We start from the raw sequence: 25,762 nt of genomic DNA on the forward strand, positions 1-25,762 counted from the left end.
ATGATGCTAAAATCTTGGGTCCAATACTACAAAGAGTCAAAGTTGCAGATAAACTGTGATAAAACCAACACCCTCCCCCCCCAAATAATTTTTGGAATATCCAGAAGATACCCATTGGACAAGTGTCGTGTTTCAAATAGCTGGATATGGCATTTCATGTCTTAGATAAGATAAGGAAACAAGAAAGTTATGATGCCTTGACTGCTTAATGGAGGTTAGCTGCCATCTGATATAGCACAAGCATGGGGGACATTATCTACCAGCCACCTTGCCAAATTATTTCAAGCAAAATCATTGTACAATTTTCTAGGTTTGGCCTGTTGGAATATGTTGGAAAGTGGAGTGGAAATTCCTCTGTATCACATTTTTACATTTCTTCTGGTCGTAAGATGCTCCTTTGTATTCAGTTCTGGCCTCAGAAGGATGATGTAACACTTGGGGATGAAGATGCAGCCCAGCAGACCAGTGTTGGATGACAAGATGGAGAAGACCTGCACAGCCACCATGAATTTTCCTTTGGTGCTCAGGTAGGTAGGAACAAAGGTCACCCAGACACTGCAGAACACCAGCATGCTAAAAGTGATCAGCTTGGCTTCGTTGAAGGCTGAAGGGAGATTCTTGGCTAAGAAAGCCACCGTGAAGCAGATGGCAGCCAGGAAGCCCATGTAGCTGAGAGTGATATAGAACATGATAACAGAGCCTTCATTACATTGAAGGATGATCTCCTCAGACTGGGAATGGAGGTCAGAGTCAGGGAATGGGGGGGAAACTCTAAGCCATATGAAACAGATGATAATTTGGACAGTGGAACAAAAAAGGATAATGGAGTTGGCCAAACTCTTCCCCAACCATCTCTTCACTTGATTTCCTGGTTTTGTGGCCAGAAAAGCCAGCATCACAGTGATAGTTTTGGCCAAGAGAGAAGAAATGGCAATTGAGAAGATGATGCTGAAAACTATTTGTTGGAGAAGGCAGGTGATTTTCCTTGGTTGACCAATGAAGAGAAAAGAAGACAAGAAGCAAAGCAAGAGGGAGACCAGTAGGATGTAAGAGAGGTCTCGGTTGTTGGCTTTGACAATAGGAGTTTCTCGGTATTGAATGAATATAATTAAGACAAGGACTGTGGTTAGGAAGAAAAGTAGGGCAAAAGAGACAAGGATGATGCCCAGATGTTCTTCATAAGACAGGAAGGTTATAATTTTGAGGATACATTGGACTCGTTCCTCATTTGGATATTTATCATCTGGACACTTGGTACATTTTTCCATATCTGTGAAAACCCAAAAGCAATATTTTTTTAACATTCTGTTCTTGGGCTATTCAAGAAATACCTTCTTGAGACAACAGCTTTTCCAAGATGCAGTTCTTAATATCTGCATTGAGAAAGATAAGGATGCATTTCCTCATTTCAGATGGTACTTCTTAATACAGTTAGTTGGCGGAGAAAGTTAGTTCTGAAAATAATCTGGAATGGCTACTTAGAGCAGTGGTATTATGGGTGTAATGAAGTGTGCCCCTCTGTCTATATCACCTCATTGTGGACAAGCAATGCCTTCTCAGTGATCCTCAAGGAGAGGCTCATACATATAGTGTGCATTGAAATAACACTTCCAGAAGGTGGATTTAAGAGTTTACATTCCTAGTAAGGTAAATCTGGCCAGATATATCCAAATTAAAAAGGAGAAGAGATATTTTCTCTGGGAGTTGTAAAGCTTGCCCAATCTGCCACATTCTTCTATCTCTTCCTACCCTTTCATTCAAGGCGTTTTTGTTATTTTTTCCTTTAGATAAGAAACTGTGCAGTTTGAAAATGAACAAGCAAAAGTAGAGATTCAATCTTTTAAATTGCATTCACATGAAAATGCTTTGGATGAATCCACTTTCACAAAATCTGTCCTTTTCTCTGGTGTCACTCACCTTCCTGAGCAGAGATGGTTCCCTCTGGACACGGAACACAGTCATAGCAGCAAACTGGCTCTCCTTCTCGAGTCCGCTTGACAAATCCAGGTTGACAATTTTCCACACATTTGGACTGAGGAAGAGACTGAGCAGAAAAACAAGAAATGCCAAAGAAAATTTGTTAGAAGTAATGATCCATTGAAAACGGATGTAGACATGAACAAAAGGCACATAGTCTCTGGGATTCACTTAGGTAAATATGAAAATGCTGACTAGTTCCAGACAGATATGAACACTTTGTTTTTGGGATATCACATTGCTATAATTTTTTTCCCTATTTAATAAAGTCTGTCGGGATGGGATTGAGAAAAGATTTAAGAATTACATTGCAACCAGTGGGTTCCTCCTTATGGCCATATTAACATGTATCCATTTTTCCCATATTCGTGACTTAAAAGTATGGCAATTTGTTCATATTAAATTTTAGAAAAAAATTATTTGAAAATATTTATTTTTAAATTCTATATTTAATAAAATAGAACAAAACTATGATGAGGAATGTACCTTTTGATTAATAGGATCTGAAAAGATTTCTTCTGAACTACAGAAAACATTGCTCCCCTTTGATAGTAGACCAAAACCATCTCCCAATTAATAAATAAAGGAAATGCTTATTTGCTTATAAATAATATATAAAAGAAATGTTTATTGATTTATAAATAAGAGCTGTGGTGGCACAGTGGTTAGAATGCAGTACTGCAGGCTACTTCTGCAGACTGTCGGCTGCCAGCAGTTCAACAGTTCGACTCACACCAGCTCAAGGTTGACTCAGCCTTCCATCCTTTTGGGGTCAGTAAAATGAGGACCCAGATTGTTGGGGGCAATAAGCTGACTCTGTAAACCACTTAGAGAGGGCTGTAAAGCACTCAGAAGCGGTATATAAGTCTAAGTGCTATTGCTATATATAACTCCCATCTTATGATCAAGCAATACTGGGTACTTACAAGATGATGAAAACAACAATATAAGCATTAAAACAACATAAAAAAAACAAATAAAGAATTAGAATTAACAGAACATTAGTTAAAATGGGGCCAGGTGGAGAGAGGATCTTGCAGACTACGAACCTGGCCTTTCAGGAGACATTGTCCCCAGCTAAGACAAACCTGGCCTTTCAGGAGACATTGTCCCCAGCTAAGACAAACTGAATCTTATTTTCCACTGGGACCAACAGAATCTCTAGTCAGTCTTGACTCAGTTTCATTGATTCAGATCAAACCTGAACTCACATATAGATCAACAGAATTGCCTTCTTTTTTGCTATTTGTGGACAAGAAGCAAATGAACCTGAGGCTATCTGCACTAAAATCTCCAGCACTTGAGGGTCTCTTGTATTAGCTTTATGAAGGTACCAGACTGCAGAGGGGACACAAAACAGACATGAGCTGTGCCTTAAAGAATAATCCTCCAGCATCACATAATGGACATAGCTGAATCAGCTAAAACATTGTTCCTGTCAAGACTGATTTGCTCTTTCAGCTACATTTTCTTCCTCACTCATAGCTTGACAAAAAAATAGAGATTGTGGAATGGAATGGAAAGGTGGGAGGGATGGTATCTAGGCAACCAACATATATTTTAGAGCCTACAAGAATGTCAAGGTCACTAACACAGGTGCTCGATGGAGAAGTGGACTGTTTCCATATTTCAGTAAACATTTTTACGGAATACTCTTGGTAAAATCATGTCCCAAGAGTTTCTTTTTCTGGAAATGCAAACTGGACAGTTGACATTTCCACATTATAGCTTCTGAAGGACAAGATGTCAGTAATACTGAAACTTCCAAAGCCATCTAAGAAAACTGTAAGTATTCCACTCCCCACATTCATTTCTCAGTGAAGGTCACCCACCTTGGTGACTAGACATAGCCCATTTGAAATAGGTCCTAAAAGTTTGGAAAATAGAGAAAAGACGTCAATATTTCACCCACTTTGTTCAGCAGCTTTAGCCAAGAAAGTGGTTCTTGGTAAATAAAAAGTCTCTGTTTTTCAAAATTTCCCAGCTGCATTTTGAGGGAATCCTCCTTTGGGAAAAGCACTGAGGTCATGATATTCAGATCTGCTGTCAGATGTCCATTTTTGCCTATGTATATTTTCATTTGAGAAAGATTGCAAAACTGATTCTTCTCCAGAAAGGGGTGGAACTAGAATTGAAAAATCCAGGAATTTTAAAAGGAGAAAACTGTGATCTTTTCAGACATGAGTCTTTCTTCTACAGTAATTTAAGTTACAGATTCTTAGCTGGAAGCACAATTGTCACCACTATCTTCAAAAGTAAAACAAAAATGGTTCAGAAAATTTGCCAATCATATGTTTATATGATGATAAAATTCTATATATTTTTTTCAATTATTGGGAACTTCTAGAGCAGATGACAAGTAAATTGAACAAACGTATAAAGAGATTATTCATGATTACCCCAAATGTGGTTTTTTTTAGAAAGCAACTGGATTTTCTTTTTTATTTGAAGAAGTTTTGCTTCTCATCAAAGAAGTTTCTTCAGCTTGATTGGATGGTGAAGAATGGAAGGATGACCTGGATGACTGAGAATCTCCATAAACATTTATTATTATTATTATTATTATTATTATTATTATTATTATTATTATTATTATTATTATTATTTATTGAACTTATATACCGCCCTTCTCCCGTAGGACCCCGGGCGGTTCACAAGGCAATTAAAACAACATTACAATACAAAAAGTTAATAACAAATAAATAGATTAAATTATCCTTGATTAAAAATCTAAAACCCCTATAACTCTGATTAAAAAACCCAATTACAATAAGTTAAAAATTAATGAATATCCTTCGGGTGGAGTATGAAGGGATTTCTGGAAGCATTTCTAGACTACAGGAACCATTTGCACTTCAGTTTGAGGTGCAGGCAACACAGGCTCATCCCCAACAGCCTGCGCCTGTCTTCAACAGTGAATAGATCCAGAGCAGAAAACATACTGCTGCCAAGAAGGCTCCACACCCATTTGCACCACTCAGGTGACTCTGAGGACACAGGTAAACCTGCAAGTGGCCTCAACAACTCTCTTAAAGAATGCAAATGACCAGCTGTTTGCAAGGAATATAACTCCTTCCATTCCCCACTATCCAGTCAGAGTTGAAGAAGCTTCTTGGATAAGAAATGAAACGTCTTCCAAGAAAAAACAAGCAAGTCCAGTTGCCTCCTGAAAAAGCACCTTTGGGACAAACATGACCTGGATGACTGAGAATCTCCATAGACTGATTATTCATGAATTCCTTCAGAACAACAGGGTGATTACCAGAAATCATGGATTTATCAAGAAGAACGCTGCCAGGCTAATGTTCTTCCAAGTTGACCAGATGGAAAACATAATAATAATAATAATAATAATAATAATAATAATAATAATAATAATAATAATAACAATAATAATAATAATAATAATAATAATAATAATAATAATAATAATAATAATAATAATAATAATAATTTGGAAGGGACCTTGGAGGTCATCTAGTCCAACCCCCTGCTAAGGCAGGAAACCCCATACCATTTCAGACAAGTGGCTGTCCAGTCTCTTCTTAAAAACCTCCAGTGTTGGAGCATTCACCACTTCTGGAGGCAGGTTGTTCCACTGGTTAGTTGTTCTAATGACCAGATGAGTTAATTCTACATTATTGTAATATTAGTTTAACAGAGTTTTCCAAGTCTGAAAATACAAACCTCTCACCAAGTAGTCTATAGTCTGAAAAATTAGGGAGTATCCTTTATGAGTTTATTTCTCTTCCCATTATACAGCTATAGACTTCCCCACCTTATATGATGATTTCTAGAAACCCTGTTTCCTTTCCCCAATCCACAAGGTCATTTCCACATATCATCATACTTCCTTAGTAGATAGTGGGAATCTCGGTGATATAACTTGATTTCAGCAAAGTATTAACAAACTACTTCCTGATGTGATGATTAGCAAGCTAATCTATTTAGGGCTAGATAATGTGATGATTAGTGGCTAATGTCTAAATTTGAAATTGAAAATGATTTTCAATCTTTCTCATAAAACTTATGAATAAAAATTAGTCCTTGGTCTAAAATATGGCTTTGCGATGAAATTTCATACTAACTTTAGACAAACTCTGTTTTCAGTGCTGTTGTAATTTTGGATGATAACAAAATGAACTGTTGCAAGTTGAGAACTATCTGTATAAAATTTAAAATATATCTTGACGGTTTAGTTCTCCTCTAAAAGAAGAAAAAAATGATGCAAGGGATGAGGGATATTAAGCTAGATAAAAATATTAATGAGAAACTTTAAGTAGGATTCCTTCAGAGAAAAAGGAGGGCCTTGAAATTTGTTAAAGTGACATTCTACAATTTGAATCACAAACTCACAAGGGAATCTTGGTGCTCTTTGTGCTTGGTTGTTTTCTTGCAGAAGTTTCATTATCAAACTAGGCAACATGTTAAACTAGGTTGATCTCTGCTTATCTAAATACCATCCAAAAGACACAATCAACAAGCCAAAAAGACCAATACACTTCACCAACAATCAAAACCCACATGAGCCAAGATTAATATCAAGATTAACAATAAACCAACAATCAAGAACTAACCAATTCCCCATTCAAGGAACAATTCTGGCAAACAAGCTACTAAACAACTGTAATTTACTGTTACAACTAATCTAGGAACCACTAAGAGCACTCCCATCCACAGAGACAAGGCAAGCAAGTACTATATAAAATCTGAGCAAACCACTCCTTTGTAGCACTGGCAAATTTATTGATTGGTTATTTTATTCATTCATGCATGGATTCATTTTTGGTAATGAAATGTCTTCGAGAAAACCACCAAGCTCAGAAAGCATCAAGGACCCCACAGTTCAATCCCACAACTACAAATATTCTCCTTATCCATACATCCAGTACAAATCCATATATACAAAAAGTTATTTAAAAATGCATACATCCTGTCAAGCTTCAAAAGACCCTTTGCTGTTTCCTCAATCTTCGTAGCTTGCCTACAAACTCGAGGGAGGGGAGGGGTAAATGGTATGCAGACTTCAGATAGAGAGCTGTTGGGAACCATGGGAACCAAGATCATAGGAAAGCTGGTTCCTGAGAATGGAGGATTCGTTCTCAAAACAAATGCATGATGGCTTATTGGACAATGTGACACATTGGACAATGGGGGAGGGGAGAGATTCCTTGCTTTTAATCTACTGATTTTGGCACCTTTCTAACCAGAGCTGGTTTTCCTTTCACCTGTCCCAATATGATTTACTCAATAAAGTTTTGCATGAGAGATTTGATCGTCTCAGCTGTGCTCATTTCATTGGGTTCGTTAGTCAGAACCACAACATGTCCTTTGTAAAAGAGCCTTGGTGGAGCAGTGGGCTAATGCCTCCTTAAGTAAAACCAGCTGCCTGCAATTAGTGCAGGTTCGAGTCCCACCAGGCTCAAGGTTGACTCAGCCTTCCATCCTTCCCAGGTAGGTAAAATGAAGACCCAGATTGTTGGGGGCAATAAGCTGACTTTGTAATAATGCCGCTTGGGGTGTGTGTGAAAGCCCTACTAAGCAGGCATATACATAGAATGAAGGCTACTGCTAAGCTTATAAGCCACCCTGAGTCTTAGGAGAAGGGCGGGATATAAATGGAATTTAAATAAATAAATAAATAAATAAATAAATAAATAAATAAATAAATAAATAAATAAATAAAATTAGCAGTGCTAATATCAAAATTTATCAGTCATGGTAACCAGTCTTTGGAAAATTATGCCTGAGCAAATAGATTGGCCAATACCTAATGTCCTTTAATAGCACAAATAGGTTGAGATGGTTCCCTTCCTTCCATGCTGGATTTTAAGTTTGACGGATCCTTGTTAGGAAACCATACCTGCCATGACTGCAGCCTTGGAGTCTCCATATTCTTTTTATCCTCCTTCCTTCTCCTTCTTGATCTAGAGGAATATGCAGCATTCACAGCATGGGCCAGAGTCTTAACAATATTGTAAATAATGTGGCTATTTGTCACACGGCGTCTGTTTTTTTTCTCTTGGGTCTCCAATGGTGCTTTCTGGGTGCATCTTCTCCGGCCTTTGACAGAGAAGACATACTTTGAAAAAAAACAGTCAAAAGCTCGATCTTTAAACTGTTGTTCCACAAAGAGATTGGGTTCAAAGGCATAATCTTTTGTCCTGTTTTTACCTTGAAAAGCAAAGGACCAAATGCTATGGATGTATTTGAAAAGTCTGTGCCTTTTCACTTTCAATTGCCCCATTCCTGTCATGATCCAGACTTTCCCTTCAATGGGTCCTGACAAATATCCAAGTGCTAAGTGGAAAGGAAGAATTCTGTCAACCAGGGAAACATATTCTATAAAGTGAACAAAGACATTGACTTGTCTCCATTTAGAGACAGCATCCCTGAGGAATGCTATATGTCCCATTGCTGAGAATTGTTGCGATATAACAACACAAATTCCACTTCTGTCAAGCAAAGGAGTAAACATCCTTATAAAATTCTCTCCATTCTCTGTGTCTGAAGCAAAGAGACCAATCAAGATCCATTTGAAATAGAGAAGTAGTTGAACAATTCCTGGGTACTCAATCCCTTTTTTTTGGAACATCTGGTGGAAAAAAGGGAAATGATTTTTATCACTGAGAGCCTCTGAAACAGGTACATCACTGATCTGAAAAAGCAATGAACAATGGTGTGTTAGACTTGGGGTTTGATCGAGTCCAAAATAAAAGTTTTTAATAAATGCAACTCGGCTCTCATATATCTATTTGAATAGTTTATTGTTGATTAGCTATTAGGCAATATCAACATACTCAGTACAAAACATAGAACATTATCAAGACCATGTAAAACAGCAGAATAACATAAAAAATATTGTGTAAAAAATAATAGGAATAAAGAACGCAAATCATATTTCTGTATCATCCATACAATTTACAGAAATCAGACCAAGATTTAAAGGAGGTTAATTAATGTAGGTAGGCATCCATAAGATACAAAATATATGTTTAATCAACTGTCAGTATGCTAAAGAGGGAAGCAACCTAGAACTAAGAAGAAATTTCCTGACCGTTAGAACAATTAATCAGTGGAACAACTTGCCTCCAGAAGCCGTGAATGCTCCAACACTGAAAGTTTTTAAGAAGAGATTGGACAACCATTTGTCTGAAATTGTATTGGGTTTCCTGACTGAGCAGAGGGTTGGACTAGAAGACCTCCAAGGTCCCTTCCAGGTCTGTTATTCTATTCTATTTTATTCTGACTTGGAGACATTTCACAAATCTATGATGGTTTCACCATTGATCAAAAATATTATTTTGGCTAGGATTATGTACAGAATGTGAGCTTCCCAAAACTGCTTCACCTTCATTTTGTACAGAGGACCAGTTGATTGGATACAGAACCTCTCCTCCCCTTCACAAGTATGAAGCAGATGTTCCCAAAACAGTGGGGAAGGTATCTTGAGAAGATATGGCTGCTTTGATCTCCCCACTGTGGATACCAATCCATAGCTATGTCACCTACAATGGACATGGTGAGAAGCAGGTCTTGAGTTCCATGAGATAGGATTGGATCTATCACTCACCCACTACCACCTCACTCACATTACCAGATAGAAAAATTCAAACACAAACCTGTGGAACTTTATAGGTTCCTACTAATGTTGACATCTGGAAGGAGATGTCTCTGGCAGCTCCATCCAGAATAGCCAAAAGGTTGTCCTTCTTTCCACATCTGTAGTTTGGAACATTATCTTGTCCAGTAGAGAGCATGTCCAGCAAGGCATCAGAAGTGCCAAGTGTGTCCAAATAATTGTCATGGATGTTGTAGCCAAGTGTGAGATTGTGCAGGGAATTCTTGTTGACCACTTGAATGGAAAAAATGAAGCATAGTATTTTTGATATAGGAAAAGGTAACCTACTGTAAAAAAAAGTTCTATTTATTATATTAATCGTCAGCAGAAAGAACAAAATACTTTTTTTCAATTTAAGTCTCCTTGTCTCCACAAGCCTACTGAATCTTAAAAAATACTAATTCAAAACTAGAGGAAATGATCATCTCTGTTTCATTTGTATGAGTGTTGAGAAGATGGGATGGAAATAGGCCACCAAGGTTAAAGAATCACAAATATACCATTATTTGTGGCAGTACTACAAATAAGCAATAACTAGGATGAAAAAATAATTCAGTTATTAAAACTACCTTAAAAAAGATGTGTATCATATCTTAATCAAAAAACCAAACTTAATAATAACTCATCCTCTATCTCTATAACAATCAAGCACTGAATATCAATAAGCAGTTATTAAAATATAGAAATGGTCTATGAAGAGATAACTACAACCCTTTCTATATCTTCTTTAAACAAAAATAAGTTTTCAAATGAAGATCCTAGGACTGAATGAGAAGAAGAAAATAATCTGGATTCTTTAAGATTTTTATTTTCCCATGTTTGGATTTCAGTCTTCTCCACAAAATAAGATAAAAGAGGAAAGCTATGGAAATTAAATCATTCGGGGAATTAGACAGGTCCTGAAATATAGAACAATTAATCAGTGGAACAACCTGCCTCCAGACGTTGTGAATGCTCCAACACTGGAAGTTAAGAAAACTTTTCTGAAATGGTATAGGTTCTCCTGCTTGAGCAGGGGACTGGACTAGAAGACCTCCAGGGTCCCTTCCAGCTCTGCTCTATTCTATTCTATTCTATTCTATTCTATTCTATTCTATTCTATTCTATTCTATTCTATTCTATTCTATTCTATTCTATTCTATTCTACTCTACTCTACTCTACTCTACTCTACTCTACTCTACTCTACTCTACTCTACTCTACTCTATTCTATTCTATTCTATTCTATTCTATTCTATTCTATTCTATTCTATTCTATTCTATTCTATTCTATTAAGTGAAATAAGAAACAAGAAGAGTGTTAGAAGAGTTATTAAAACTCCATCACACTGAAGGACTTACAAATGAGATTGTTTATAAGGGGCTATGTTGAAAGAAAACATTACATGTGATATTTTTGTTGCAGTGGTGACTATACTAATGAGATGGTCTCCTGGCTTGTAATAGTTCCATGATTTTCCCCATCCTGGTGCTCCAAAATCAGTGGACATTTGATTCTAAGCTTCCCAAACACTGGCTGGGGTACTAGCAACATCAGAAGCAGAGGCAGGAGGTCCATATCTCACAAGGATGAATCAATACCCTTCCTGTTTCTAAACAAGGAACAGCAAGAAGAGGTAGAAGAATTCAAAGCACTCTCCCGAGATGGAAATGCCAAGGCTTTTCCTGATTAAGGCATAGACTAGCCAAGCTTCACCTGGAAAGGAGAGAAATGTACATTCCAGAACACAGTCCCTGCCTGCCCTAAATCCTGTGCAAAACTTGAAGTATGGGTGGAGGCATTTATATTTGTGATGCAAGATCCTTTCCATGTTGCTTCAATCTGATGTTTACAAGAAGGACAATCCCTGGAGAAGGAGCAGAAGAAGTCTCAAAGACCAGGATGGCGATAATCACATTGAGAAGCGTCATTTCCTCTGGGGATCCTGAACTTCTTCCCGGGCTCCATGTGCAGAGGGCTAGCTGGAGAAAAGCAAGTTAGTGAAAACTCACTAACACAAGGTGCACCCTTAGGAGCACTGTTCTGTAGTGGTTTGTTATTCTTTCCTGTCAGGGCATATCTAGAAAGTGATGCAGGAGGAAGATAATTCAACACACATAAAAGGGACAATTGAATTGAATTGAATACTTTATTTGGCCAAGTTTGACTAGACACACAAGGAATTTGTCTCCAGTGCAGACTACGTGGTCTTCTTCTTTCTGAAGATTACTTTGGTTGACAACTTGAATGTTGTTCCACTGTATGGACATTGCCTTCCACTCTCCGTGCCTGGTTACAACAGCTTGGGGGTTTAGGTTGGCTCTTGGTTTTGAAGGCCAGTTTAATGCTTAACAAGGCTGTTGCCATTTGTGGGGAAAATCCAGAGAAAGAAATATTTTGGGAAATATTAAAAAGGCAGAATATATTTCTCCAAAGGATTTTAAAGTCTCTCTGCCCCAAACAGAAACCAGGTCTTCAGAATTGCAGATGTGATAATCTTGTCAGAAAGATTGGAGCCAGGAAACTTGGATTAGAAAGACAAAGAACTCTAGAATCAACAATCCCTCACACTGAAAAAAATCCAATAGTCATCAGCCCCAGCCCCAGAGAAGCAGGATATGACCTTTGGGACATAATAGGATTAACCCACCACCATCAGAATACCAGAAAGACACACTCAGACTTAGGTCAAAGTTCATGCCACAGGAACAGGCATGTCAAACTCACGATGTCATGTGACGTTGCACGACATATCGTGACTTTCCCCCCATTGCCAGCCATGGGGTGGGCGCGGTTTTGGCATGACGCATCCGGCCCATGGGCAAGCAGTTTGACATGCCTGCACAGGAACACCTCCAAACAAAAGCTCAAGGTATAAAAACCCACCAGTCCCTACTACATGTGGCCAGTTTTTCCCAGAGCCATCTTTCTGTCTGGCTCTCCTTTTCAAAAAACTGCAACTTTCTTTCTAAAGTAGTCTCCTTTTGTTTATTCCCAGCTTGGACTGGACCCAGATGAAGATTTTTCTCTCAACACATTCATGATGTTATCTCCCATGTCTGACTAAGTTCTGGTTGTCTATGGAGATTTTCAGTCATCTAGGTCACAGTTGTGCCAAAGGTGCTTTTTCAGGAGTCAACTGGACTTTCTTGTTTTTCTTTGAAGATGTTTCACTTCTTGGATGAGTATAATACTTTACTGAAAATGTACATTGGCACAGAAAAAGCGAAACCAGTTCTGGTTTTCTTGCTTGAAGGCTTGCTTCAATAAACTCCTGTCTTCCTGTCTGCAAGGAATATAAATCCTTCCGTTCCCCATCATCCAGTCAGAGCTGAAGAATCTTCTTGAATGAGAAGCGAAATGTCTCCAAAGAAAAACATGCAAGTCCAGTTGCCTCCTGAAAAAGCATATTTGGAACATCACATTAGAAATTGTAGAGAATATTCATAGCTCGGGTTGTTTAACTGCCTAACCTGGGTGACCAGTCATATAATCCAGATTATACTCCTCCTAATTTGACAAGGAGGTGTCTTTCTACTCTTCTTATAGTGATGAATCTGAGCCCTTACCCCCGATAGCACAAAGGACCCCAGTTGCATATAAACTAAAATATTGGAACTTGAGAGAACTTTGAGAAAAAAAGCTATTTTTTCTGGGATATCAACAAAATTCACACTGCACAAGTGCCATGTTTCAAATATTTGGTGTATGACATTTCAGGCCTCAAGTAGGCTAAAGGCATAGAAGAGAAATTGTCAGACCTGGCCCAGCTTGGTCACTTAGGAAAGAAATATTCTTGACTCCATTTGTCGCTAAAAGTTTAGTTTTACTAAAAGCCAAGTTGTTACAGTAGGAAAACCAGATATAAGAGTTTGTGCACGAAGATTTCCTAGTTAACATTCCCTTATCCATTCCACTCTCCTGTTATCTCTCCATTGTCTGGTCATATTTGAATATATTTTGGTAAGTGAGGACCCAGATTGTTGGGGGCAATAAGCTGACTTTTTAATAATGCCGCTTGTGGGGGGGCGAAAGCCCTAATAAGCAGGCATATACATAGAATGGAGGCTATTGCTAAGCACGTTGGTTTGTGCTTAAATTGTAAGCCGCCCTGAGTCTTCGGAGAAGGGTGGGATATAAATGGGATTAAAATAAATTAAAATAAAAACTATCCCTGCATTGGTTGAGTAGATGGATAAGCATTGCATTACATTCCCAGGTCCATGGCCTTGGGTTGTCTCTGGACAGCATGAAGATCCCTTTCGGCAGACTGGCATCTAGTGAAGCATAGGAGGACAGCTCTGACAGATATACTAATTCGACTATTTTTTAAGTAATATTTAACAGAACTCAGTGACCATCTTGCAATTCTAGTGGACCAGGATGGGAGACTCTACATTCCAACTACCCTTTAATTATTTCAAGGAAAATCATTCACCCAGTCATGGATGAAGAACAGCTTGGACCATTTTCTAAGTTTGGCCTGTTGGAAAATGTTGAGAGCAGAAATTCCTCTGTCTCACATTTTTACATTTCTCCTGGTTGTAAGCTGCCCTTTCATATTCTGGTCTGGCCTCAGAATGATAATGTAGCACTTGGGGATGAAGATGCAGACCAGCAGACCAGCATTGGAGGTCAGGATGGAGAAGATCTGAACAGCCACCATGTATTTCCCTTTGGTGCTCAGATAGGTTGGCACAAAAGTCACCCAGACACTGCAGAAGACCAGCATGCTGAAGGTGATCAGCTTGGCTTCATTGAAGGCCCCAGGCAGTTTCCTGGCCAGGAAAGCTACAGTGAAGCAAATGGCAGCCAGGAAACCCAGATAACTGAGGGTAATATAGAACATTACAACAGATCCTTCATTGCACTACAGGATGATCACTCCAGGCTGGGAATGGAGGTCAGAGTCAGGGAATGGGGGAGAAACTCCAAGCCAGATGCAGCAGATTATAATTTGGACAGCAGAACAAGAAAGGATGATGGAGTTGGCCAAGGCCTTCCCCAACCATCTCTTGATTCAGTTGCCTGGTTCTCTGGCCACGAAAGCCAACACAACTGTGATTGTTTTGGCCAAGAGAGAAGAAATGGCAATTGAGAAGGTGATGCTGAAAACTGTTTGTCGGAGAAGGCAGGTGGCTTTCCTTGGTTGACCAATGAAGAGAAAAGTAGACAAGAAGCAAAGCAGGAGGGAAATCAGAAGGATGTAAGAGAGGTCCCGATTGTTGGCTTTGACAATGGGAGTTTCTAGGTTTTTAATGAATAGGATTAAAACAAAGCCTGTGATTAGGAAAATGAAAAGAGCAAAGCAGACCAGGATGATACCCAAATTTCCTTCATAAGACAGGAAGGATATAACTTTGGGGATACATTTAAGTCGGTCCTCATTTGGATATTTATCATCCGGACACTTGGTACATTTTTCCATATCTGAGAAAACCAAAAACCAAAATTTCTTTAATATTCTGTACTTTTACTTTAAGTTATACCTTCTTGGAGAACAGCTGAGAATTTTCCAAGATGTATTGGTAAAAAAAAAAAAAACTCCACATAAAGCAGAAAACAAAAATATCTTTTTCTAAAAAAATGATTGCATTTCTAATAGTCTACGAAATTGGGGGAAGTCTTAGGACACAAATGCTTTTCTTTCTAATAGGCAGAACCTTTACATTATTTGAGGTAAAAAAAATGAATCAGTTAATCTTTCTAGAGAAACTCCCAGATTCCTACCACATGGCATTTCTTAATATACTGGACTGAAAGGATTCTTATGTTGTGAAATCTAGTTGGGTGGTAAAGAAAATTACTTCTGCAAATAATGGGGAATGGCTAATGGAAGACAGGTTAATGAGGGAAATGACGTACACTCATAACTGTCCTCATCACCTCATTCTGCACCAGTGACACCTTCTTAGTTATCCTTAAGAGATCTTTGTAAGAGGGAATCCTAGAAATAAAATCCCTTAGGTTTCAAAAAAAACTCGGATATTAAGATAAATCTGGAAGGACACGCCAAACAAAAAAGTAGAAGAGATATCTTATCTGGCAGTAGTAAGCTTGCCCAATCTGACACACCCTTCTATCTTTTTTCATCCTTTCCCTCAAGATATTTTTGTTGCTCTTTCCTTTAGGTAAGAAATAGTACAGCTTGAATTGTTTTTTAAAAAAGTTGAATGTCAGTGTCTTTTAACTTGCACATTCAAGAAAAAGCTCTTCATAAATCAGCTTCTACAAGTCCCTACCTTTTCTTTGGTATGACCCACCTTCCTGAGTGGAGATGGTTCCCTCAAGGCAAGGAACGCAGTCATAGCAGCAAACTGGCTGTTCTTCTCGAGCCCACTTGATTAATCCAGGATTACAATGGACTGGACTGGACTGGACTGGACTGGAATGGACTGGAATGGAATGGAATGGAGTAGAATAGAATAGAATAGAATAGAATAGAATAGAATAGAATAGAATAGAATAGAATAGAATAGAATAGAATAAGAATTGGAAGGGACCTTGGAGGTCTTCTAGTCCAACCCACTGCTCAGGCAGGAAACCCTATACCATTTCAGACAAATGATTGTCCAATCTCTTCTTAAATACTTCCAGCGTTGGAGCATTCACAACTTCTGCAGACAACTTGTTCCACTGATTAATTGTTCTAACTGTCAGGAAATTTCTCCTTAGTTCTAGATTGCTTCTCTCTTTGGTTAGTTTCCATCTGTTGCTTCTTGTCCTGCCTTCAGGTGCTTTGGAGAATAGCTTGGCTCCCTCTTCTTTGTGGCAGCCCCTCAGATATTGGAACACTGCTGTCATGTCACCCTTTGTCCTTCTCTTCATTAAACTAGACCAGGGGTCTTCAAACTTGGCCCTTTTATGACCTGTGGACTTCTGCTCCCAGAACCCCTCAGCCAGCATGTCTGGCTGAGGAATTCTGGGATTGAAATCCATAATATATGTGAACATAATGTATATTTATGCGTGTGTGACTATAATTCCTATTATTTCTTTTTGTCCAGGTTTATTTTTGCTTTAATCTAAGTTTAATAATAATAATGAAACAATTTTAGACAGAAATGTAAGAATTAAAATTTAGATATGATGTAAATTATATTGTAAAGTATGTAATATTTTATGTAACTAACCTGAATATTAAAGCATGTATATGGGTTATAAGTCTCTTATCTGTTAAATCTGTTATCTATTTTTTGCAAAGAAAATGAAGCACTTTGTTTCTCTAAAGTCTATATTTTAAAAAGTTTAAGGATTGAATTAATTCCTGACTCCTATAAATGCATATTATATGGGTCTTTATTAATTTCTTCTTCTTTTTTTCTGTTATAGCTGTATCACAGTGTATATATGGATATTCTTCATATTTTTATTTCAGTTTTGTTAAGGAATTTGTTGTGCAGAGGTCTCCTTGTGCTACCAAAGAGTTGCACAGACAAGGAAGGGTACTGAGAGCAGTAAGAGTCACACAAGAGTACACTGAGTTGTAAAAGCAAAAAGTATTTTACTTTTGAGGTGGTGTAAAAACAAAAATGCACAGTCAAAAATAAACAGTCCAGGTCATACACAATAGCAACAGTCCAAGGAGTAATCCAAAATACAAAGTCTTCTTACCGGTCCAGAGGTCAAAAATAAACAGTCCAGGTCATACACAATAGCAACAGTCCAAGGAGTAATCCAAAATACAAAGTCTTCTTACCGGTCCAGAGGTCAAAACACAGTTCACAGTAACAGAGCAAAAACAGTAATAGTAGAGAGCAGTGAATTCAGTGAGAGAGAGAAGCTACGTTCCTAGCTTCCTCTTATGGCCATGAGAACACTTACACACCCATTGGCCAATTAACATCTTAAAGACATAACATTATGGTTAATATATTTTCAACCCAACATTGTAGGCTAACACCATATGCCTAACAAGTTTTTTAAAAATCCCTTAATTATCAAACAAATGAAAGAGAGTATACAAACCTTTTAACAACTGCAATGAAAAATTAAATGTCATGAACCTAAGAAACAATTTTACTATCAGTTCTCTACTTTTATCATTAATTGTTCCTTTGTGTTTAGATCTGGTCTCAGGATGATAATGTAGCACTTGGGGAAGAAGATGCAGCCCAGAAGTCCAGCACCGGAGGCCAAGATGGAAAAGATCTGCACAATCACCATGGACTTTCCTTTGGAGCTTAGATAGGTGGGCAGGAAGGAGATCCAGACACTGCAGAAAACCAGCATGCTGAAGGTGATCAGCTTGGCTTCATTAAAAGTCCCAGGCAGGTTCCTGGCCAGGAACGCTACTGTGAAGCATATAGCAACTAGGAAACCCATGTATCCAAGGACAACATAAAACAGGGTGACAGAACCTTCATTGCATTGCAGGATGATCACTCCTGGCTGGGAGTGGAGATCAGAGTCAGGGAATGGGGGAGAAACTCCCAGCCAGATGGAGCAGATTACAATTTGGACAGCAGAACAAGAAAGGATGATGGAGTTGGCCAAGCTCTTCCCCAACCATCTCTTTACTTGATTTCCTGGTTTTGTGGCCAGAAAAACCAGCACCACTGTGATTGTTTTGGCCAACACAGACGACACAGCTACTGAGAAGACAATGCTGAACACTGTTTGTCGGAGAAGGCAGGTGGCTTTCCTTGGTTGGCCAATGAAGAGTAAAGGAGACAAGAAGCAAAGCAGGAGGGATACAAGGATGATATAGGAGAGGTCCCGGTTGTTGGCTTTGACAATGGGGGTTTCTAGGTATTTAATGAATATGATTAAAACATAGACTGTTATTAGGAACAAGAGTACAGCAAAGGAGACAAGGAGAATGCCCAGATGTTCTTCATAGGACAGGAAGGATATTCTTTTGGAGATACACTGGATTCGGCCATCAGTTGGATATTGATCATCTGGGCATTTTGTGCACTTTTCAGTATCTGAGAAAACAGAAAGTAATGAGATGTGTTTGAATATAAGTAGAAGAGAAAATAATATTTATTTTAGTATTTATTTCTTTTATTTCTCCTTTCACATTTCAAGAAAGACTTGGTTAGATGACAGCTGATACCGAGAGACAGGAAAGTTATGGAAAATGGTAAAAAAGAGCCTGCACATAAAGATATACATACACAATTATATCAATAATACACATATGCCTGGCATCACAACTACCCTTCACTGTATCCAATCAGATTTTCATCCTGCTCTGACCTCACCCTATCCCAATGTTGGGGGAAGAAGGTTATTGTCAGAATCCATTTATATCACATTTCATAAATGTATAGGTAGAACAATGTGCTTATTCTGGGGATTCTGCCATCTCTCCAAAGGGGGGGGGAGAGGATAGACTTTAGGCATCTTCAAACAACAGGGAACATTTGAACTGGGGGAGGGAGGGGGAGAGACAGATCTGGATTGCATCTTCATTTACAACAAAAGGAAGCAATAACCATAAAACCAAGGAGAGTTCCCTTTCCCATGGAAGGGCCTGACATCTGACCAAATGGATGAGGGGAGGGGCTGAAATGGGAATGCTTTATATAGGATTGAAATGTAACTTTGTTAGATTCCGTCTTGTATTGCCACAATCGATTCCATCCTAGTAAACATTTTCCTTTTGGACTAAACTTGCATCCAAGAGTTCTTATTTCCTAAGATGTGGATTGAGGTGGGTCCTGACAGTTATAAGGGTAGGGGTTGTCAGACCTTAACAGGACATGGACTGCAAAAAAAGAGGCAGACATCCAGGGAACTACAAAGTGTCAATGTTTTAGGGAACAGATCTGGAGCATGCCTTTTCTATTTTCTCTAATGAGGTGAGCAGATAACCTCAAGGAGAGAAATTCCCACCAGTACCCTGGCTTATGCCATGCAGAGATTTAACAGATGAACTTATCTGCACTTGGAAAGAAGCTGGGTGCCTGTGCAGCTCACACAATAGGGGGTGTAATACAGTAGAATGTTGGGGAACTCAACAGTCATGTGTGAAATTGCATTCTGAACCATTTGTAAATTATGTATGTGTATACATGATTTCATGGTATAAAAGCAAATATCAATAGAGACACATGCTTTGGATTCGGTTCCAAAGGCACCAAATTTACTTCTATGCAGAAATAAAGTGTTGGATCCCAGCTATTTCTCCCAGCAAACTAACGCCAAGGAGAGAGCAGCCTCTGTATGGAAAATTTGGTATGGGTGAGGAAGATCCAGTGACCTGAATCCATACCTCATGTTTTAAAAAATTCAGTTGCTCCCAAGAAAGGGAAACATGGAAGGATACTTCCAAATTGACAAGTAGAAGAGAGATTTCTTCCCTCAGAAGAAGCCTTGCCCAATCCACCACATCTGTCTGTCTCATCCTACCTCATCCTTCAATATTTTTTTCTTACTCCTCCCATAATGAAAGAAATTGGGCAACTTGAAAATGCACAGCAACAAAGTAATTGAGCTTAGATGTGCTTCCTTTAACAGGCACATTGATCAAAATGCTCTGGATGAATCTAGTACTCTTTCCACCTTCTTGAATGGAGATGGTCCCATCCGGACAAGGCATGCAGTCATAGCAGCAAACTGGCTCTCCTTGCCGAGTCTGTTTGAAAAATCCAGGATGACAGTTTTCTACACATTTGGACTGAGGCAGAGGCTAAGCAGAAAAACAACAAACGCAATGAAAATATTTTAGCATTCAGAAAAAATGATGCTCAGAAATAACCTTAGCTATGTAGGCTACAGGATTCCCTTTGATAAATAGGAAATGCTTTATAACCCTCTCTAAGCGGTTTACAGGGACACGGTGGCTCAGTGGGTTAGGACGCTGAGCTTGTCGATCAGAAGGTCAGCAGTTTGGCGGGTCGAATCCCGAGTGCCGCATAACAGAGTGAGCGCCTGTTACTCGTCCCAGCTTCTGCAGTTCGAAAGCATGTAAAAATGCAAGTAGAAAAATAGGGACCACTACGGTGGGAAGGTAACAGCGTTCCGTGCACCTTTGGCGTCTAGTCATGCCGGCCACATGACCACGGAGACGTCCTCAGACAAGTGCTGGCTCTTCGGCTTTGAAACGGAGATGAGCACCGGCCCCTAGAGTCGGAAACGACTAGCACGCATGTGCGGGGGAACCTTTACCTTTACCTTTTTAAGCGGTTTACAGAGTCATCATATTGTCCCCAACAGTCCGAGTCCTAATTTTACCAACCTCAGAAGGATGGAAGACTGAGTCAGCCTTGAGCCACGCAAAATCAAACTCCTGGAGTGAGCAGTGACATAGCCTGCACTGCTGCATTCTAATCACTGCGGCAACACGGCTCTGGATACAACTAGCAACAGATTTTTCATTTATTCCCTCCCTGTAAGGACAATTTCCTTACAAATTATCACTGTCAACATTAAAGGAGTTGTTCTTTGATTGTTATTATATTTATTTTTTTCAATTTATATGGCTACCATGCTGTTGAAATAAGATTAAAATCAACTGCCTAGTTTCTAGAACTGTACTGAGATGAGACAGAAGTAAGGTGATGAGATCTGGTCCCTTAAACACTGTATAGATTAGGCATCTTTTGTGACAACAGATGGGACATGAGTATGTACCTTGTGTCAGAAATAGATATTTATAAGGCCCAAGTTTGTTATCCAAGAAAATATTCTTTGTGTTGTAGAACTACACCTGTGGCATGAATTCAGTGTGGGAAGAAAGTGACTTCCACATCACCCATGACATATCCTATGTCACTCTTGCCATTCACATCACACATCAGCCTTGGCGATGCCTGACCCTAGTAAACCTGAGGTCACAAAATAAAGAACCATTTAAGCTGAATTTGCTATGTGCTTTTTCCACTAGGAAATTGGCAAATAAACAGAAGAACACTGACATTCTCAAAACTCTGCTGAAGATGTTACATAGCCTGGTAACAAAACATTCAGACACCAACCCACAAGCTTGGCAAACGAACCTTCACCCTCATATTGGCAAATATCAACAACTTAGTTAAAACCACAACAAATCCCTCAGGACATGGAAATCACTTATACGTAAACAAAAGGGTAGCCCAGTCAGGTAGACATTCTTTCAGGATAAACAAAAGATCACTTCCTATAATTTAATTGTAACCTCCAGCCATAGTGTTAATTAAGTAAAAAGCCACTTAATATGGTAAATAAGTGCAAAATGCTACAAGCTCAGCAGTGTGTCTCACTGCCAAGTGCCCCCTTTTGGCCGTCCACCTAATTACAGTTTCCAATCATTCCTAGACAGTGGGCTCTATGCCTAGGAGGAACAAAGGAAAGTTTTCTCTAAAAAGTTGGCCACCTGAAACCTATAAGTTCACTGCAAACTTTGATTGCTATACTTGAGTTCTTGAATAAACTATATGTCTTCTTCAGATGATTTGCCCTGTGTGTTCTTTGGATGACCCAGCCTGGTTCCAATCCCAGGATATGAGTCCAAACCTGAACTCCGGTGGTGATCAACAGGATTGCTTTCTTCTTTGCCATTTGAAAACAAGAAACCAATAGACCTATCAGCACTACAATCCCTAATACTTGATGGTATCTCTTACCAATTTTATGGAGATACTTCAATGCAGAAGGGACACCAAAGGGCCATAATTTGCGTCCTAAAGAATAATCACCCAACATCTCATTTAGATATATCTGAATCAACTTAAAACAGTGTCCCATATTATAACCTCTGAAGGTTATAATCGCACTCCCAAGCCTCCTAAGCAATCTAAGAAAACTGTAAGTATTCTACTCCTCACATTCTAATCTCAGTGAAGATCATCCTTCTTGGTGACTAGGCTTCATCCACTTGAAATGGGTCCTAAGACTTTGGAAAACATAGAAAAGAGACCAATATTTTGCCCACCTTATTCAGCAACTTTAGTTCTGACAGAAACTCTTGCTTAATAAAAAGTTTCTGCCTTTCAAAACTCCCCAAGAGCTTTATGAAGTTATTCTTCTTTGGGAGAATCACCAAGGTCCAGATGTTCACATCTGCTATCAGCTCTCCATTTTGGTCCAAGTACATTTTCATCTCAGAAAGATTGCAAAATTTATTCTTCTGCAGAAATGGATGAAGCTAGAATGGAAAAATCCAGGAATTTTAAATGAAGCCTTAATTTCTTATACCATCTGGTCTTTTCACATCTGAATATGTCTAATAAAGTTGTCTAACTTGCAAATATTCTTCTTTGGGGGAACTAGTGTTACCACTTTATTCAAAGGGAAAAAACAAAGATTCCAAAGGTTATCAATCATATCTTGACCAGATATATATTGACAAAATATAAGTTGTTAAATATAAGGAACATTCTATAGCAGGTCATCTCAAAGAGGCTTTTTCAAAGGGCAACTGGACTTTCTTGTTTTTCTTTGAAGATGTTTCACTTCTCATCCAACTCTGGCTGGATTTGTGGGGAATGGGAAGATTTATACTCCTTGCAGACAGCTCTCCATTTTCATTCTTTTAGCGAATTGTTAGTGATACCCTGGAGGGTCGCCTGAGTAGTGCAAATGTGCGTGGAGCCTTTTTGGAACTGTTGAAAGGACTGTGTTATAGACTGGAGATAGATGATGTTGTATCCCTCCTCCTCTATTGAGAGAGGGCTGTTCAGTTTTCACATAGATGGCCTCTTTGATCCCTCTTTCAAAACAGCGGTCCTCTCTGTCCAAAATGTCAAATTTGCTCTCTTTGAAAGAGTGGCCTTTGTCTTTTAAATGCAGATGGACTGCTGAACTTTGTCCTGATGAGTTTGCTCTCCTATGTTGTGCTATATGTTTATGAAGTTGTTGTTTAGTTTCCCCAATGTACAGATCTGTACATGGCTCACTGCACTGTACTGCATATACCACTTTGCTCAGTTTGTGTTTTGATGTCTATCAAGTGAGCTAATTCTACTTTATTGTAATGCTACATTAAAAGAATCTTGCAAGTTGGGAAGTACAAATCTCCCACCAATGTTTTTTAAAGCCTGAAAAGTTCAGATCCTTTCTGAATTTCTTTCTCTACTGTTACGCAGCTGTGCCCCCCTCTTATCAAACCATTCTCTAGGAAACATCTTTTCCCCCAAAATCCCAAATCGTTCCCACACATAATTAAACATTCTTATTACAGGATCCAATCTGGGTCAGTCACCAGGACCAGAGGTTTAGTCTTCTGAGCTTTTGAACTTGTGGTGGGACCCATCCTCAGGGAACTTCTCTCTAGCAGAGTCTGTGCTTTGTGCTATTCTCTGTGTGGTATTTATAAGGTTCCTGGGGTATGGCTTTTTAGTGGTTGATTGGGGTGTTGGGATCTTATTATGGTATTTATATGGTGCCTGAATCATGGCTTTGTAGTTGTTGATTGGGGTGTTGAGATCTTTCTTACTAGATTGTGGAAATGCTGGTGACTTGATTTCAGCACAGTATTGACAAAGTACTCCATAAGCTCATGATTAGATACCTAGTTAAGGGCTGGATGGTGCAATGATTAAATGGATAAAACCTGACAATAAAATTGTATTGAAATAATTTTCATTGTTCCTCATAAAATTGGGAAGTTATGAATAACAATTATTCTTCTATCATCTAGTCTACGTTTTTATTAATACAGACAGGTAGAGTTCATCAACGATAATTTTGTGATGCAAGGTTAATACCATCTTGTACACAAAGCTATTTTGACGTCTTTTAGAAAATACCAAACATCCAGAAAAATATTTCTGATTTCCTGCAAACTGAATGTGATTTGGCAGTGTTATGTTAATGGAAAGAAAGCAAATACATCCATAAGAATCTCAGGAAATGAATGTTCTGGTTTGGAGAGACCCCAACTTAAGCTTGGGAGGGACTTTGCATAAAAACTGGATTGGCTTTCCAGAAGGGCAATGAAGCCAAGGCGGCAATTAAAGGAGCAGCTCTTAGCCTTGAGTTAAAACAACAAGGAGAAGAGCCACGTTTGTCTACACGAAAATCAGAAAGCATCTGGGAGCACTTTTCAAACTAATACAAACTCACAATAGAAAAATGGAGGATACAACACTCTTCCAATACCTCTCATAATTCCCGCTCTTGAGAGCATTGTGACTCAAGAGATTGGTCACTCCTGTTGGATTCTTGTAGTAGAAGGAGAATAATATGGTTCCCCATCTTTTTCTTTGGATTAAGTTTGATGGATTCTTGTTGGAACCCCATACCTGCCATGGCTGAAGCCTTGAAGCCCCCAAAGTCTCTTCACCCTTCTTCCTTCTCCTCCTGGATATGGAGGAATATGCTGCATTCAAAGCATAGGCCAGAGTCTTAATAACACTGTAAGCACGGTGGTCAACTTCAAATTTGTAACTGTTCCTTTTGTCTTTAGTCTCCAGTGGTGCTTTCTGGGTGCATCTTTTTCGGCCTTTCACAGAATGGATGTGCTTTGAAAAAGAACAGCGAAAACACATATGTAAGGGGGCCACCATGATAGGTGATTTGTAAGTATCCTCATACCCTCTTTCCTGGATCTGAAAGTTCCAAATACTATGGACATATTGATAAATTCTGTGACTTCTCATTGGTAATTCTCCAAAGAGTGTGATGATCCAGACTTTGCCTTCAATGGGTCCTGGCAAACCTTCAAATAGAAAATGGACAGCATGAAATCCATCCATCATGCTACTATAGTCTGTTAAAAAAATAAAGACATTGACTTGTCTCCACTTAGAGATGGCATCCTTCAAGGGTGCTATCTGTACAGTCGTTGAGAATCGTTGTGATAGGACAACACAAATTCCATTCTTTACAAGCACCGGAGTAAAAATCCTCATGAAATTCTCTCCCTTCTCTGTGTCTGAAGCAAAGAGACCCACCAAGGTCCATCTGAAATGGAGGAGAATTTGGACAATTGCTGGGTACTGGACTCCGTCTTTGGGGGCCATCCGGTAGAAAAAGGGGAACTGAGTTTTATCATTCAGAACCTCTGAAACAAATTTACAAGTGATCTGAAAAAGCAATGAAGAATGCAGTGTTATATTTGGGGTCAGATCAAGTCAAAAATATTTCCTTTTAATAAATCCAACTTTGCTCTGATGTATACAGTAGAATAGTTTATTGTTGATTAGCCATTAGTGATTAGAACATTAATGAGTATATATAAATGCAGTACAAGAAATATTAAGTAAAAAAGAATAAGAATAAAAAGTGCAATTGATATTTCCATATCACCCTTAC

At 38.8% G+C, this 25,762-nt stretch overlaps 1 protein-coding gene across 1 annotated transcript in view; it reads right to left on the reverse strand.

Moving 5' to 3' along the window:
* Window positions 1-359: 359 nt before the first annotated feature.
* Window positions 360-25,762, reverse strand: part of LOC310633241 (vomeronasal type-2 receptor 26-like) — a gene marked incomplete at both ends in the record, with an annotated part of 28,838 nt that continues 3,435 nt past the window's right edge. The window contains 5 exons of the mRNA XM_083350928.1: window positions 360-1,270; window positions 1,918-2,044; window positions 3,890-4,102; window positions 7,841-8,369; window positions 25,253-25,533. Of these exons, the coding sequence (XP_083207054.1) occupies window positions 360-1,270; window positions 1,918-2,044; window positions 3,890-4,102; window positions 7,841-8,369; window positions 25,253-25,533 (2,061 nt within the window). The remainder of the gene's footprint in view (window positions 1,271-1,917; window positions 2,045-3,889; window positions 4,103-7,840; window positions 8,370-25,252; window positions 25,534-25,762) is intronic.

This window comes from Vipera ursinii (genome assembly GCF_947247035.1).
Source record: "Vipera ursinii genome assembly, chromosome: 2".
Classification (NCBI taxonomy): Eukaryota; Metazoa; Chordata; class Lepidosauria; order Squamata; family Viperidae; genus Vipera; species Vipera ursinii.